Genomic DNA, 18267 nt, shown 5'->3' with positions numbered 1-18267 from the left:
TACTGGCTTCTCGTCATTGGCTCCCTGCTAATTCCAGAATATATGCTAAGTTTAAAATAGTTCTCCTGACATATAAAGTGAGGTCTCAACTTTTAAGACTTAAAACTTTCCTTTTGATAAAGTTTATAGTTAGGGCTCAATCGGGTGAGCGGAATCATACCTTACTTATGCGGGACTTCACGTGATACACCATGCAATTATTCATCTCTTACCTCTTTTCACCCCACTGCAGCATGACATTAAATGTTCTTCTTCTCCCATAGCGTCGACGGTTAAAGAGTCAATAATTGACATTTATGGCCACTAGGGGGAGGAACAATTCCACAAGAATCTGACGAAATGCTCTAATATATAATGCCCTTATTAAGGGCTAATGCCTGCAGTCTAACCCAGATTTCCAGCAGACTCAATAAAATTAGCATTCAGCTGTAGTCTCAAAACATTACCACTCACAATCATGTCTGGATCTCCAAAGAAGGAAAAAAGTGACACATTTTCTGATGATTTATGCTAGAATCTTGGGAGATCTGCATCTCATTTCACAAACTGTGTGTCACATAATTACAAGATAACATCTCAAAATATAATTAGTCAGTATTCTTGCATAATGATATTGTGGTTATCTGACTTCCTGTTGTTTGTTTCTTCACTTTGGACACAAATTGATGTGACTAATTCATCAGTGGCAATTTGAATGTCAATTACAAATTGCAAAGTCCGTCTATGTGCTCACTAGCTAATTTGGTGTTTAATAAATATTTTTCTCTGAGCTTTTGTTTTGGCAAAGAGCTCAAGAGTAGTGATGTTGAGCCATATAGTAATATGTGTATCAAAACGAATGCTGTAAGAGACTAAAGCGCCACAAAGCTGGAATATGATTGTAAATGTAACTTTAGCGACCAAATATTGAGGTAAGCTAGTAGTTTTAGCATGTTATAAGTGCTTGAGGTCATGAGATCACCATCCAAAAATTAAGCAATGTTCATGGAATTTGTAATTACTAAAAATAAACATGTTTGTTTATTAGTTTATTTATAAGGAACCCCATTAGCTTCCACAACAGTGGTTGCTAGTCTTCTCGGGGCCCAAACCATCAAATACAATCAAATAAAATATTACACAAAAAGTGGATGCTAAATATCTGCAATAAACAATAATAAACTGTTAAATAAGAAAACAATCCAAGGGTCATACTGTATAAACCAGTTTTTCCACTCACAGGTTAGCTCTTTGACCCTAGAGTGTCCTAGTTCATGTTGCATATTTATTAGCAAAGCCTATACATTTAATTATTCTATGAGATCTTTAAATGTTACAGGGGAGCAGCAAGAACAACTTTGTATTCACTGCTGGGCACTTGAGTGTCACTGGACACAGTAAAAACCATTAATGTGAGATAAAGTGAATGAGTGAACAAATTATAGGGGATTCAATATGCCTCTACCCTATTTTATAGTGTATTTTAAACAGATTTGTAATAAATCTAGAAAGTTGCTTATTCCAGAGATTTCTATTTCCTCCCGCATAGTTTTCATAACCCACATGCATGACACTATAAGAACTTAAGCTTCCACATATCCTGACCCTTCTACCAACCCACTGTATGTACTGTAGGTTAACTACTGTAGAAATCTGCAAAACAGACAAATTCCTGATGGCTTGGACGTGAGCAATAAAAACTGATTATGCACATAGAGCTGAGGCTGGGCCATGACTAATATATTTGCTGTGTGATATGTCTGAAAAGGGTAATCTGCAGAGTCTAGCTCCCAATAACTTGACCCCGGGGCAATAAATTCCATAAAATCCATATTGTATGGCATAATGACACACACCGTGGTCTTGCATGTATTCCAAGGTCTAATTAATCCAGCAGGTAGTCACTTAATCTTCTTTAATTTCAAAATTCAAGAATAATTTAAATCAATAATGTGCAATCACATTTAAGAAAGGGAAATGTTGACCAAAAGAATCAGTGAGCCAAAAGTTGTTTCTCATTTGAAATGGTCAATATAAAAAAGATTTCAAAAATATTAGACTTAATACAGCTATAGAAGAAAATCCAAAGCCTCTTTAATTTAAAGCTCTGGCTTTCACTTTTGAATCTAATAACAGGGAATAAAATCAAAGTATTCACATTATTGGCCAGATGCAAAGAGATTAAGAGGGGATAAACAGCATGGGATAATCTAGAGAATGGATTAAACCACATGTCGCTTCACAGCAACAAAGGGGCTGTACGTGGTCTGCAACTATATTTACAGTAGATGGATGATAGTGTCAAAGTTAAATCCACATGAAAGCCAAGGCCAAAAGTTTCCCAGTAGAACAAGATGAGATGAACGATAGTCATTCCACTTGTCAATTATTTTAATGTTCTGGCTGACTGGTGTACTTAATTACAGTGGTCTGTGGGGGGCACCTGCTTTTTGGGACATTGATTGATTTCCTCTCACGACTTCTGCTGGTTAAACACTGTTATCCTACTCTGTAATGTTACTTATGTGCTTTTTTGTTGTAGCAAGTGTCTTAGCCTCTGTATCTAAAACATGTATTAATATACACTCATTATATTTGGAGTATTGTTTCTTGGTTGGTTCTGGCCTTCTGATATCTATGTATCAGTTTAATATATTTGTTGAAAATAGAGGAGAGAAATGTTATGTTATATTACTTTCATGATTTAAATAGTTGTGTTACCAGTTGCCTTTTTAACAGTCTTACATTTGTTATTTCAAATGTAAATTTCCCAGCATTGCACATGAATTGAATAGCATTAAATTTGGCAGTTAGGTCAGCAATAGTTGTCTACTATACCTACCTTGTTTTGCCAGAATTTTCCAGATACAAAGTTACGAGCTCAGTTTGCCAGCTGAGAAGCCAAAACAGCTGTTAACAGATTATGAAAAGAAGAGCAAAGAAGGACGTGAATAGCTTGGTGTTAACTCGTCTGCCATGGATGAAGTGTTACATCCCTGCAAAATTATCGAGATAAATTTGATTAAAAACCTGTTAAAAAAACACATAACATTAAAATTTCAAGTTAGGACATGATTCTTCAAGGCTTCCTGCTCCTTGTGAGTCCCCTTGTGCTACCACAATCACATTAAACAGATCTGACCCACTGTTGCTAAGAAATTACCCCAATTAATACCAGTATAAAACAAAGTGGATGTGTGCTGAATCCAATAAATCTGTGCTGCTGAGCTCTCATGGTGTGACAGCATGGTGTTTTGGTGTACGTAGAGATTTTCTAACAAAGACCTAGAAAGTGCTGGTGAATCACTGTTGGTGTTTGTGTGCAGTATTGCCTGTGACGTTTGGTATGTTCTTACTATTTTAATGAGCTTCTCTGCTATAGCAGATGTGTCTGGTGTTGCTTTCTCAGGAAGGATGGCATTCTGTATAATTAATTCACTACAGCTGAATTCACAGTGGGGGAAAAATGCTGATACGTTCACCTTTAAGGACAAACAGCTGCCAAAGGGGACATAAAGTGGAACAGTATGAGACTGTGGAAGAATCGTATGCTTACACCAGCAAAGTGGTGTAAAGTTGGAAGAGTAGAAATATGTTGATGCAGCTGCTGATGTGCTCTGTGGAAAGGCTAGCCTTCAATAAAACAGGGAATTCATACGCTTTGTGCCATTTGTCAGATCTGACATTTGACCAAGGTCTGTTCTGTCAAAAGACTTTTAAAAAGGGGTGAATTCTGAGACGAAAAGCAACACTAACAATAAGTAATCTCAGAACTCAGCTATCAGGCCATTGGAGCCATAATGATTGCTGTTTTAGATATAGACATCAATTCTATGCATCTGCAGGATGTACCAGAATGCACTGGAACATACAAAAAAGAATAATTATTTTAAATTTTGTCCTTCAATCTTTGTTTTGGTAAAAGAATCATCAACTGGCAACGATTATACTCTTGTAGACCTTTGACATTCAGCATGCAATTTATTGAAGGAATCTGGAACAACATAAGTTAGAATTGCTGTGCTCTGCTTTTCATTTTATGAGTTTTTTGTTTGTTTGTTTTTTTCAAATTAAAAGCCAGGATATGTGGAAAACAATGTTATGCATATATATGACTATGCCGTAGACACTAGAAGTCCAGACGCTTTTCTTTTCAAGCTCCTTAGACTACGATGACCTGGACTGAGAACCTTCACAGACATACTGTAGACACTATTGACAGAACATGTATGCACTATATGGTGGGCTGGTTGCCAAAAGTGCTTAATGGGGCTGAAATCCAGTGACTTGACTCCAATACAGAGTACCAGCCCACAGCTTCTTTACATACTTTTTGCATCCTTTGGAGCTTTGTCATTGTCCTATTGGAAAACAAACCTGCTCCAATCAACTAGTATCCACACTGAAAAATAGTCAAACTTTCCTTATCATGATGCCTTTGATCATGCACAAATCTCTCACTTTGCCTTTATATTTCCCCACCAAAAGGAACTGGAAATGTAAAGGTATTTCCTGACAAATGGCATCTAGTCTTATAAATAAACCCGTTAACCCAAAATCTTATTTTCTTCTTGAATTTGCCTTGCCCAGTGTTTGCACATTTTTGCCCATCTTAACCATTCCCTCTATTGGCTAGGGCCAGACAGGTCTTTTTTTTTTTCTTTGCAACTCTGTCTACAAGGCCAGTTTCCTGGAGTCGACTGCTCACTGTTGATTTTGAGACTAATGCTTTGTAGAGGGTAATGAAGCTGCCAACAGAGGACCTGTGAGGCATCCGTTTTTCAAACTGATGTACTTCCTATTCCTCAGTCGTGTATCAGAGACTACCATAGAGCTCATTTATGCTGTTCAGATGAGGAGATAGTATCAAAGTCTTTCTAAAAGAATTTTAGAAAGGTGCAGACATCAACAGACACTTCCAGGCACCTTTTTTGGGAAGCAATTTTAACCTTTAATTTAAATAGGTCATGAATTCACTGGGACAGGAAATCTGCATTCACAGACTCACTAGCTTCATGGTCATATTTGGGGCTCTTTATGTGCTGCCACTTATGAAGTTTCTACACACTGATGCAAACGGGCACTACAAAGACATCTTTCACTACCTCAAATGGCCACAGATGGCACCATTGCTTGTTTTTTTTCCACATTAAAAAACGAATGTGGAAAAAACAGCGAGGAGTGTTTCAAACTGAAAAGTTAAACAGTGTTTTGTGCACATAAGTATTTGAACGTTATCTCAGTTTTGTTGGTTTCTTTACACCCAATTACAGTAACGCCACAAAATTACTGCTGTAATGATTTATAGATTTTAAAATCAGGATGAAAGTAGAGTGAATAACATATTCCAACAGACATTGCATAGAAAATTGCACAAATTCAGAAAGTCACCACTTATGTTTCTTGAACTTGGTGGAAAAGAAGTTGAAAGAGGGAAGATGATTAACTGGGCACTCAGACCACTCCTGTAACAGGAGAAATGGAAGATCAAACCAGTGGCTAGCAGTGTGGACCCTGAAGTCTAAACAGAAGTATTTTGGGGAATGGGAATGAAGTTGATCAATTCTTGATTTTTGTGTTTTTTAATGATAACTAACTCCAATAAATTTAACAATGCACGCTTTATAGATGTCTGTGATATTAACAATTCGGTCCTTAAAACATATTAATAAAGTCTACACAGATGACTCAGGGGTTAAGTCTTTGTTCTATGGTCCTGAATAAAATTAGATGTTTGACTAACGCTCTTTTAGTCAGGGCTCACTTTCTTTTTCACTGGCGTTCACATGGTAAGAATATAAGACCATTTATTTGCAGTGTTTACATGACTCTTGATAAAATGCGGTCCTACTACAGCCCAGTGCTGATTTAGTAAAAAAACAACAAAAAAACAAAAAACATGTGAAAAGCTAGAAACTGTTTACATCACATAATAATGTTCCAGCAAAGACATGACTGCCCCCAAGTGGCATGAGCACCATTTGAACACAGTGTAAAACCCTGACACAAAATGTAACTACTGCAATTAAAGCTTGATTTATAGTCCTGCACTGAATCTCTGCAGGACCATAATGGCCATTGCAGCTTTTGCATGTTTACTTTTGGAGTTTGGACAAATGCGTCTTCATTACTCTTCCATTAAGGATGACACTGAGCTCATCTTGTTGGACTTGCAGCAAATACATATAAAACACTCATCTTTACTGAAACAGAAAAGAGAAGTGTCTTCAAAAACACCTGCCTCTATACCAACACCAACGTCCTTCTAGAAAGTCCCAGCAGTGAGCAGACTCCTCCTGGAATTTACTTGTGCAATTATTTACAAGCATGTACAGAATTACTTCTTACATCTGATTAAACTTAATTTAAAAGCCTTGGTAGTTATACTTCTACCAATATTTCTGCTGCAGTGCTACCATATATTTCAATGTAGGCTTCTTTAGGTCGATAATATATCTGTCTGTATACAGACTTTCATGGTTTAAAAAAAAAACACTGGCTGAAAACTGGCAACTGTGTTAGCTTTTTTGAGAAAGCCAGATACAACACATTGTTTCAATGAAACAATATCATTGTGTGACTCACATATTTTACTATCAAATGGACCAATCTAGATACACTTCTGGGACGATACAGATGTAATGGTAAGGCATAGATTTCATCAAGTAGTACAAATCAAGCTTAAATTGATGTAGAAGAAGTTTCAGCTCCAACAGATATTCACATTCTTCCCCTCCACTGACAACAGTACAGTTTTATTTAAATTCAGGCAGCTGGTAGAAGGTTATCCGGTTTGTTGAATGAGCAATTGCAGTTCTCCTGGTTTGGTTATTCACACAACAATGGGACAGTTAAATTCCGCTGTCCAAACTGCATGCCCGCCATATCAAGTGTTTTACCCCAACATGGCCGTTGAGTTAGCAGCAAGTTGCGTCTCCCACTCATGTTCCACCACTTTGTAAAGCTCCATAGTGGCTCTAGCATCCTCCACAGAGGAGTGGCCTTTGTTCCCAGTCTGAGGACACAAGAGAGGACATGTTAAGCATTATGTTGGTCACATTTATATAATCATGATGACATTACATGATATTAACCTTTTAGTTGAAAAACTGGTTTTCTACCCAGGTTTCAGTTTAAATTTGTCATTGACAACAGCCCACTACATGAAAGAGGATTCCAGGGTAAAAAAAAAAGAAGAAAATAATTCAAAACCAAAAATCTTCTATGGTAAATATTTGTGTTGAATTCGATATAATTCTGTGAGAAAAACACTGCTGTTAGTGATTCACATAAAAAAAATTACTGGTGTCCTGGTGTGTAATTAATGTCAATTATTATAATTTCTAATAAACTAGCTCCACTAACTGTACATATCTTCCATTTTGTATTCAACCAAACAGAGAACTCTGTCTTACCTGAATGTCACGGTTGAAAATGGCCTTCGTGAGCGTCTTCAGTGAAGTGCACTTATTCCCTTCAATGCCGGCCATCTGGTTCAGGAGAGGAATTCGAGAAGTGTCCCTGGTCAGCTCGGGGGGATGACAGTAACCAATCACCTTGAAGTCATTGTGGATGGCATGGCCAACCACCACCTTACCCTTAATCAGCGACAGTATCTGTAGTACCAACGGATAAAAAAAACCATCTTATTTACTAAACTCATATGGTTTATACAGAGTAATGGACGCTGCAAAAATCAAATCCTACAATGGAATGAAATAATGTCTAAATTAGAGTTAATTTGGACATCTTAACCCAGTTGTGATTCTTTTTTCAAATTAAGACCATTAAAAGGAACCAGTAAATAAATTTAAACAGTAAAACATATATAAATTAACAGTTGGTTTACCTAAACAAATTAATTAATATTAGCACCGGTCTGCATGAAACTGTGAAGTTCCTTTCAAGGATACCTTACCTGACCATAAGTGTGCTCCCTTTTTAACAACAGCTTTTTATAAAACTAACAACAAATACATTTAACTACCATAAGTGTTAGGAAACTTAATTATCATTTCATTTTATTTTTGTATTTTTAATTTTCATTAGTGGGTCCATACTCCAAACGCATACATGTTAGGTCAATTGGAGATTGTATTTTGTGTGTAAATGGTTGTCAGGCTCTTTGTTGTTAGCCCTTTTAAAACCCTGTGATAACCCTGTGATAGCAGCTAGACAGCTACAACAGGCTCCAGACCAACTGTAACCCAGAACAGGATAAACGGACAAAAATGGATTAGGATGATAAATTATTCCTGCAGTTGTCTTTAATTGCTGTTATTTACTGTGTCTTTACACTAGCTGCAACTTGTATGGTACCTCACACATGTTGTGCGTTCATCCGAATTAAAATGTGTTTTATCTGACAATATATTTTAGTGCTGGTTAGCTGTCAAATTAATAACTATATTAACTATAACTATATAAATTATATATTAGCTATAATAACACTGGTACTTACATATCTTCCAGCATCTTTGCAGTTGTTGAGTTCTCCTTTACATTTAAATTCAATATTTTTGCCCAAATCTCTCTCTCTTAACTCCTCTGATGACAAGCATTTTACAATGTAAAAGAACATGCTAAATCGTTTAAAAAAAAGTACACTTTTCTCACCTCCATCCTGGCCTTGGTGAATGGCATGGCATTGACGAGGTCACGGCGTCGGATGCCGCTCCATCGAGTGCGATAGTCTGTGACTCGTGCAGAGGGCTTGATAAACTTATCGTAAATCACATCTCCTTCATAGGAAACTATACTGCAGCGTGCAAGCTCACTGAGGCTCTTTGGTCCCGTGCCAACCATCTCACAGTCAATAGCGACATACTTCGAAGGGTTCCCTGATGACATGGTGATGGGCTTACAGGTGCTTGATACTGAGGAACCAGGGCTGCTGGCTGATGATTTCAGGGGCTCCTTTGGTTTTTCACCACATGGAGGCATGGAACTACTGTGTGCACTGGCCAGATACGATAAACTTTTGCTTTGTGTGGAAGTGGAAGCTGGTGGGCATTTAATGGACGCACCATTCTGAAGTGGTGTTTGGCTCTGTCTGAAGTCTTGCCTATACTGGTTGTTCTTTTGTTTACCTTCCCTGTACCCCTTTGCTCCACGGTTGTGCCTCTTTCTACGCAGCCACTCTTTTTTCCTGTTTACCTTGCCTGCTAGAGCTTTTTTCGGTGCAGTTTCATCATGAGATAAATTAATCCAAATGTCTGACATGTTTACATCAAATTAAATAATTTCAAAACACACACGTTCCCACAAAACAATCTCATAGATCTGCTTATTTGTAATCCTTCAACAGGTCCTTGTTGGGTTTAGTCCAGTTTAGAAGTCTCATCCTGCAAGGCAAACACAATATTATCAAACTGTGCCTGGATTTGCAGAATTATAACCAATCAGACCGAGTGCCTGAAAATGCCTGCAAATTTTCAGATACTTTTCTAGGCAAAGAACACTTCAGGAAATCATTGTTACTGTTCTCTGTGGAACTGTCCAATAACTCTTCTTTCTGTGAGGTGAACACACTTCTCAGGCACAACCTTTTACAGATATATCTCAGTATTTTACTGTTATACAGTCGTTTGTTAGATTTGGAGTGTATATATCATTCACTAATATAATTTTCACTAATTTCTTGCACAATCTAAGTCTTATCTTTACTTTTTAACTCATTTCATTTCTTAAAATGCTCTGTTTTTAATCCCTGTAGTATATATAAAAATTTGTGCACTTTTTTTCACTCAAGTTGTAAAGTCATCACTATGAGCATGTAGCATTTTGGCTTCAACTATGTTGCTTATAACTGTAGACTGTACTATTTTTATTCTTTATCCTGTTGTTATAACACAATAATTTTGCTCGTAAAATTGAATAAAGTATCCATATATCTAATTATCTAACCAATTTGGGGACGTAACATCAATCTGGACTTGTCCGGGAAACTAGAAAACATTGAAGTTGCCAGATTGACAATGTAAACATTGGTACTGTTCCATCCTTTCACAATAGATGTTTTCTGTTTTAATTGTTTACTTTTTGCGACCTGATAGTTTGTGGTCGTGGATGGAAGGGTCAACACTTTTCCCAACTTAACATGGCAACCTGAGGGATTCTGGAAATATAAAATCTTAAAGCTAACTTTATACGGGATTTATAAGCAACTGGTAAATGAGCAGGCACAGTAACTGTCCCATCGTGTCGCAGATTCAAACTTTACAAACCGTATTGTTTATAAAGTTGGGGAAACCTGAAGGTAAGGAAACCTGATTTCCTTACCTGGATGACTGAGCAGGCATCAGGAAACCTCATCAGCTGCACTTGGTGGATGCCACTACTGCTAATACTGCTATATCTTCTAATACTAACATTAGCTAATAACTGCTAAGGTTAGCCCGCTAACGCTAACGTTGGACACCAAACACTGTTTATTGACAGTCTCTCTCAATGGACAGTTTCTCTTTCTGCTTGTGAACATTTGGTCGGTCGATAGCGATATATGCCCTCAAAGGAAATGTCTAAAATTAACTTTTAGAAACATAAAACCAGACCTGCTACACGTGAACCGAACGAATCCTCCTGCCCAGAACAGATGATCTACATCCGGGGCATGTTGCCTTTGGATACCCTTTGTTCATCTTGAAAATTCCAGATTGGTTTGAATACTTTTATCTCTGGTATCTCAAAGCCTCTCTATTATATTTCTTTGAAATCATAAAATATTTTAAAACTGACATGCACAATAACTTTGAGTAATATACTAAACTAAAACTCTTTAAACGTCTTTTGTAGTATCCTTTCCACTAATTCCTAAATAATGTACTATTTGCTCACAGTAGGGAGTGATTTATTATAAGTTATTAATAAAACCCCATATCAGATGCATATAAGGAACCGAGTAGAAGACTGTTTTCTAAAGTTTAAAATTAAGATTCTAATTTTAAAAAAATTTTTGTGCACTTGTGTCTAAAATTACGGCGAGTACCTAAACGCATCACGATTCTATTGAAAAACGTGAAAGTTGTAGGTAGCGACGGAAACAAGCTAGTGGCTAAAAGCAATTATCAGTTCAGACATTTAAAGGAAATACTTTTAACGTTAAAATTGTATTTTATAGAGATGGTTGTAATAGTTTTGGTATTTCAGACACACTCGGTCTTAACTAGAAAAATAAAATAAAACGACGTTAACGAGCTAACTTGTTAGCATTACCTTCAGGATGTCGAGATGTTTACAACACGTTTCACAGCGGAGCAGCAGAGGGAACTAGCCAAGCAACTGGCCACCTTTCTGTCTCAGTACAGCCACCTCTCCGACTCCTACATAATTGTGCGTATCGATAGATATTTCTGAAGTATGCAGCTTGCCCAGTGGTTTTGTTTTTTGTTGCGTTTGGAATAAGTAAATAACCAGGTCTCTAAAACTAAATGTTATTGTGCACATTTATTTACTTGTTTTGTATATGTCAAAGCCAATAGTGCCAGCTAGTGACGAGTGATTGTTTACCTTTGCGAGACAAGTAGATCAGTGAAACTGGGGTTTGCAAGAATTTCTTTATGCAAAACTCTCTTAAGGCTCTATCACAGCATTTCATTCAGGTTGAGGTCTGGACTTTGACTGGACCATTGGAACACATTGATCCTTTTCTTTTTCTGCCATTCTATTGTAGATTTGCTGAGGGCTTGAGATCATCAGTCCCTCGCATAACCTAGTTTAACCCAGGCTTCAGCCGTCAGACAGATGATCTGATAGTTGGCTGTAGAATACTTTGGTATACAGAGTTCATATTCGATTAATGACTGCCCAGATCCTGTGACAGCAAAACAAGTCCAAATCATCATCCCTCCAGCACGGTGCTTAGTAGTTGGTATGATGTGTGTTGTGCTGATAATCTAATGTGGTGCTGTTCATTAGGGCCAGCTATCTCCACTTTGGTTTCATTCATATGTCCAAAGGACATTGAGGAATTTTGTAGAGATCCAGTTTTGTAGAGATCAAATTCTGCAAAATTAAGTTGTTAATTTTCAAAACAAGTGAAAAAATTACTTGTTTTCAAACAAGTTAATACTTGTTCAGTCTTTTTCTTGTCATACTGACATGAGCTTTAACATTTAACATCTTAACTGAGACCCGTAGTCTCACTCTAAGATGTAGCTCTTGGGTTTTCTTGGGAGTTTCTCTAAGCACCGACCTCAAAGTGAATTTGCTGGAACGTCCACTCCTCGAAAGAATGTAGATTACACCTAAATGCTCCAGACGAGCAAATTGCCAAAACCTCTGCTTTATTAAGGGTGGTCATGCTTGCTGATGATCAGTTAATCAAGTGCATTTAATTAGCACTGAGTGGCTGTTGTGTACCCTTCTAATTTCTGTGGACGTAGTAAGGGTTTACTTAGTTTTTCACATGACTGTAAAGTATGGTATATGAATTGTAATCAAGCCTTATTTACACAGTGCAACAGCTGGATTCTTATCAGTTTGTTATCCCTTCTACAGGAATTTTTCACAGAAGATCTGTGGCACACATTACCCAGCAGCTGGCAGCCTGTGTTGCAGGACCTGTCATATCCACAGATTGCAGACCTATTGCTGGATGCCACTCATGAAGACAGGAGGTACTACTGGATTGTTATTAGGCCCTTTATATATCCTTAAAGCAAGGTTGCAAATATCCAAATCAAACTCAAAAAAACTAAAGAATCAAAAGCAAAGTTGATTTTAGCAAAGCCCAGAAGGTTTGGTTGCCTTGTTTTACAAAATTGAATTAATTCATACATTCATTTGTTTATTTAGGCAAAGTAAGCATAAATTAGACATCCTGTGCTCTTCATATAATATCATATCAATAAAAACATCCCCTTATTAGGTAATTAATTGCCTAAAAACTTTCTCATTACAGATATCCTTCAGTGTGGCCTCTGACTCTCTTGGCTTTCCGTGCCACAGCCCATGCCCTGGCATTTCCTAGGGAGAGCAGGAGTGAGGGATGCAGAGTAGGTGGGTCAGTGAAGCCAAAGGAGTTCCTGGAAAATCACAGTCAGAGCTCCCTCCTGGGTCACATTTTCAGGAAGCATGTTAAACCCAAGAAACAGCATGAGATTCGCAAGCTCGGCACAGTATGTATGCTTACAGGTGGCTGCTTTAGCACGTCTTGGCTTTTCTGCTTAGAATGTTTTTAATATATATTTTTATATTTGCAGCTGGTTAAGCAACTTTGTGAGCAGACTGATTGCAACAGAGTGGTCGATGTGGGCTCTGGGCAGGTATCACTCATAGTCGCATGATTTTAACCCATAAGCACATCAATACATTTTTTAAGGTAGCACTTTAATGTTAATGGGAATGGAATTAGATTTCATGCTTCTGTAGTAAAAGTCTATAAAATCAATTTTCATGCAAATTTTTAAGAGTTGAAATCAAAAATAAAGCAGTAAATCTTGCCACAGTAAACCCTGAGTTCCATTTTTGCCTAACCAGGGTCACCTGACTCGTTTCCTGTCCTTTGGACTTGGACTTTCTGTGACTGCTATTGAAGCTGATCCAACCCTGGTTACTATGGCATCCAAGTTTGATGGACAGTTGGTGTGGGCCTTGGAGAAGGAGAAGCAGAAAAAGGTTAGTGATTTTCTAATATTATTGCACACCTATAAGTTTCTAAATAAAGTTTGGATCTCAGAGAACTCTAAATGTCCTGTAAGGTTAATAGAATACTTAAGTATTTTGTGTAATGCTCTACCATTGACTCTTCCTTATTAATTATTATTTACTATTTTCAAACATAGTTTTTCCATGTTTTTCCTCTTTATAAAAAGCTTGTTGTCAAGAAGAGCATTCTGGGTCCAAAAAGTCCAAACCTATAAATAAGAACTGAACTGTGTTGAGTTGACAAAGCACTGTGAGTTAAAGTCGGCATCCTCCGTGATGTCTATTCAAAGGCAAGATTAAGCCTGACACTTCCATTTTTGCCACTTGGGGGCAGCAAATACAAAGTGTAAACACTGGCATATCACCCTTCTGGATAATTTGTTGACCCTCTTAGCAAACGGTGGGCTTTTCCACCTTTAGCAGACGCAGGGCAACATTGCCATTCACCTGGAATTTGTTTATTTCTACCTGATAAATGTAAGCACAGTTATTCACTCTTTAAAGTTGTAGTTTCCTCTCTATCAACTCTTGGAAAAATATGAGCTTCTTTACCTGTTAGATACCCTCTTCACTAGCTAGTCTCAAACAGTAGTGGTTTCTGGATGCTTTTTCACTGAAAAGTAAGACTGGATAAAAACACAGTTAATGATCAAGCTTTAAGTTTGAAATGTTGACCTCAGATTTGCGTAAACGCTCTTTAAAGCCTAGGGGAATAACATAGTGATGATTTAGTGATTTACCAATCAGTGACAGTTTTAATTATGATTATATTTAATGAATCCATTGTATAGACATTTTACCTCCTACTATAGTGCATATCAACAGAAATATTAATGAACATCTTTTGCTTCCTAGAACTGCTCCTCTCACATTCCAGCACAAAATTTTCCTCGCCACATCGCCGGTTGGGTAAACCCGAAGGCATCGTGGGAGGCTTTCATCGGACAGCTAAAAGCTGCAGATCATGTCAGTGAAGGTCCCCCAACTCCATCTGGACCCAGCAAAAAGAAACTGCGAGGCTCTGTGCAACAAGGAGGCCTCCATGTAGTTCAGACTTCTTATGCTCGTTCTGATTCTAACTCTCAAGAGTCTGAACTGTCAAAACAACAAAAGTCAAAAAAGATGTCCGGAGTGGAATTCATTGACGAAAAATGCTGCTCATGCATCCACTCTGACAGTCACGAGGGGGTATACTCTGAGGAAGACAGCCTTCAAGGCTATCCAAACTTTGTCCTGACTGGTCTCCATGCCTGCGGTGACCTCAGTGCGACCCTCCTCCGCCATTTTGTCAAATGCCCGCATGTGCGCGGCATCACCTCAGTGGCATGCTGTTACATGAAAATCACAACCAAAGAAAACCCCACCCCTCCAGGACTGGTCATACCGCCTGCTCCACCAACACTGGATCAAGAGTCAGTTCAGTCAGAGTTTGGCTACCCGATGAGCTCCTGGGTGTCAGGGCTGTCGGGACATCAGTTGTCCTATAAGGCCCGAGAGGGGGCGTGTCATGCTGTTGAGGACTATGTGCGGCGACTCAGGGAAGAAAGCGAGTTGCTCAGGTCGCACTGTTACAGAGCGATGCTTGAGACCTTCATCAGAGACACAAGGCCAGATCTGCGCAGGGCAGGAATCCAGACCATCAAGAAATCCCACCTATTACCTTTTATAGAGTGAGTAAAAATTGCATCCATCAGGTATTTACACAGGTCTTTCATTTCAGCTGATATGGTTTGTCAGTTGTCTGAAAATGCAGCAATAATTGGTACAACAGGAGGAGGGTCACTAAATTCATAATAACAGTGCATGCCCATGTTATAGTATTGTTTGGCCTTTCAGTGCGTAAATGCTAAAATGTGGTCATTTTTGCCCAATGCTAGGTGGTTGCTAGGCAACATGATTATAATGTTTTACTATATGAAGTGTAAATCCACTTTTGTGGATATAAATAAGATGTTATAGTCATGAAATGTAAGTAATACATTGTGCTCATATTGGTTTGTAAAGGCAAAGTAAAATTTATTTATACTGCACATTTAAAACAACTGTTGACCAAGGTGCTGTACAATTAAGATAATCAAGAAAAATAAAAACATAGGAAGACATTATAAAAGTTAAGAAAAAGAAAAGTAAAGCCGTGAAGGCTAGAAAATTTTAGCCTGCTACTAGATGGTTGCCAGAGAACATGATGGCGACATATATATCTTGCATAGTTCAACTTTTGTGGATGTGAATTATATGTTATTGTGAAATTAAAGTGACATGAAGGTGTTATACAGGCCATGAATTGGTAATTTAGCCCTGTTTGCTCAGTAGTTGCTAGGCAACTGGATGATATCATAATATGTGATATAGATAAAAACCTCTTAAGAGGCACATGTGTTTGGTTGCTCTGACCCTGGAGGAGTACTGGACAAAGACAGGCAGAGATTTGGTGTCATTTCTGCATGTATAATTTGCGTTCTGTAAGAATCATTTTAGTTTCTGACTTAAGTATCCTGTCCTGTTTTGTCTACATTTGTTATCCCTCCCAGATATGCTCGTTTGGGTCTGGCTCGGGTCGGACTGCCTCCTGAGTTGCCCCTGGACCTGGGGCGAGTGGAGGCCATGTTGAAGGAACAGGGCAGGGTGGTGGTGTACTTCAGCTTGTCCCTGCTGCTGGCCCCTGTGGTGGAGACAATGGTGCTGCTGGATAGGATGATCTACCTCCAAGAGAATGGTTGGACAGTTGATGCTGTCACATGACTTAAATATTATGATTGCGTGGTGTAGCCATTTATCTCAAACCTCTACTGTCTCTCTACAGGTGTGAACAGTCAGCTTGTTCCTCTCTTCAACCCAAACTTCTCTCCAAGAAACTTTGTGCTGGTGGCTCTGAAGCGTTTTGGACAATGACAACAAAAGGAGAATTCCCACTTAACCGCTCTTTGTTTTTAGGAATTTTAAATATTAAATATTAAGAAAGGTTTTAAGCTTTTAATCCATCTGAACATCATGATCCTGACACATACATGTACCACTGTTTATCACTTAAAGCCTCTATGACAGCTTAGAGACATGCATGTGTTAGGTATCAATTTTCTCTGTATAGACAGACATTGTGTTTGTGGTTTGTTTTTATTTATTTTATTTCTTGCGCCATTTTTAGTAAAGGAGAAAGGGAACATCATATTTTACTGTGTGTAAACAATATATCCATCCATCTTCTTGTGCTTATCTAATCCAGGGTCATGGGGAGGGATTAAGGATAGATGTGGGCATCGTCATCACCAAGAAATGTTAAATCCTAGAAATTGTGCCAATAAGCTGCTTTAGAGCAGGTTATGTTCAGGATAAAAGATCAACAAGTTGCAAAATCACCTCTTACCATCTCAAAAATAGAGTCACCATTCTTGGAAGATCACTTTGATCTTGGTGACCAAATAGTAACATGACCTAAACATTTTTACAACCATATAAAGCAGGGACACTAAACTGGTTTTACATTGTGGGCAACATACAGCCCACTTTGATCTGAATTAGGCCGAACCAAAGAAACTCTTCTTGCTTTAAGTATAAAGAAGTTAAACATAATGCATTTAATCCCTGCAAAAATTGTAATATTAAAAAAGAGCAATTTCAGCAGTATATCTCAGTTTTTCTACATGACAAAAGAAATGCGCCTATAAATCAAAAACAAATCTGTCACGTTTGTAAAGTGTTTAAAATTACAGAAAAAGTTGTAATAGCTCAATGCTAAGAAATGTTGGGTTTTTCTATAGTAGACAGTGAAAAAATAGAAATTTTTCTCATATTTATTATTTATTTATTATGTAATTACTTTGGTGTATTAGTAGGAATGGGAGAGGGCTTTATGAGTTATGTTGTAAAGCTTGTGAAAATACAGTAAAAACTTCAAAGTTTATGTCCTCCTTAATATTTCCAGTGGGCTTGATCAAGTCTTTACCAGGCCAATTCTGGCCACTGAACGTCTAAGAAATATAGATATTTTTTGGAACAGCTTTGTTGATTTTTTCCCTCCTGCAAGCAATTTTAAAACAATTTTGTTTTTCTGTAGAAGTTAATATACAAAAAAAAAATACCTGCAATACCTGTTCTTACTGTTCGTACTTAACTTTATATTAGATTTGCACTAAATTATAATTTAATTTATATTTATTAATTCTATATGTATTCTTTACTTTTGCTCAGTGCTGAAAGTTTGAAACTGTCTTACACAAATATAACCATTAATTTAATGGAATAAGCAGGTCTAATCTGTCAGATTCTCCCATGTCTTAATCGTAGCGCTGATACTCTACTCGCGCCCTTGGCGTTATCAGCACCTGCAAAGGGAGTTGTTGTCTTCAACTATTGAGGCTGAAATAAGTTCATGTAGTTCTAGACTGTTCAGTGGAAGTTTACATTACAATGCCACACCTGAGCATGAACACAAGCATTTAAGCAATTTGAATGAGAATAACAAATTTTCCATTACATTTCCAACCTTTTGATCAATCACACTAAATCATACAAAGGTAATTTCTAGTCTAACATCATACAATATCAACAACATTGCATACTCAGAGAAGTTTCGCGATGTGCATCATTCTACAGTATCAGATACAATTTTACACTTAATGTTCATCCCACTCTCACTATGAC

The 18267-nt window shown here is 37.6% G+C and overlaps 2 protein-coding genes across 4 annotated transcripts; one reads left to right on the top strand and one right to left on the bottom strand.

Moving 5' to 3' along the window:
• Positions 1-5265: 5265 nt before the first annotated feature.
• Positions 5266-11214, bottom strand: isg20l2 (interferon stimulated exonuclease gene 20-like 2). Of its 3 annotated transcripts, none has more exons than XM_026184876.2 (4): positions 11194-11214; positions 8596-9323; positions 7395-7595; positions 5266-6994 (listed from the first exon to the last, which is right to left on the bottom strand). In XM_026184876.2, the coding sequence occupies exons 2-4, from the start codon at positions 9199-9201 to the stop codon at positions 6875-6877; spliced, it is 927 nt and encodes a 308-aa protein (XP_026040661.1). In that variant the 5' UTR covers positions 9202-9323; positions 11194-11214; the 3' UTR covers positions 5266-6874. The 3 variants fall into 3 exon arrangements, with proteins under 3 accessions (XP_026040661.1, XP_026040658.1, XP_026040659.1); XM_026184873.2 differs by lacking the exon at positions 11194-11214 and adding an exon at positions 10533-10611; XM_026184874.2 differs by lacking the exon at positions 11194-11214 and adding an exon at positions 10261-10591.
• Positions 10973-17527, top strand: mettl25b (methyltransferase like 25B). The gene is made up of 8 exons (XM_026184872.2): positions 10973-11310; positions 12478-12596; positions 12881-13097; positions 13182-13244; positions 13459-13596; positions 14482-15296; positions 16158-16342; positions 16430-17527. Exons 1-8 carry the CDS (start codon positions 11209-11211, stop codon positions 16516-16518), a joined length of 1728 nt encoding a protein of 575 aa, XP_026040657.1. The 5' UTR covers positions 10973-11208; the 3' UTR covers positions 16519-17527.
• Positions 17528-18267: the final 740 nt, after the last annotated feature.

This window comes from Astatotilapia calliptera, chromosome 11 (assembly GCF_964374335.1).
Source record: "Astatotilapia calliptera chromosome 11, fAstCal68.1, whole genome shotgun sequence".
Lineage (NCBI taxonomy): Eukaryota > Metazoa > Chordata > Actinopteri > Cichliformes > Cichlidae > Astatotilapia > Astatotilapia calliptera.
The sequence above is the reverse complement of the archived record's forward strand: the minus strand, read 5'-3'. Positions and strand labels throughout refer to the sequence as shown.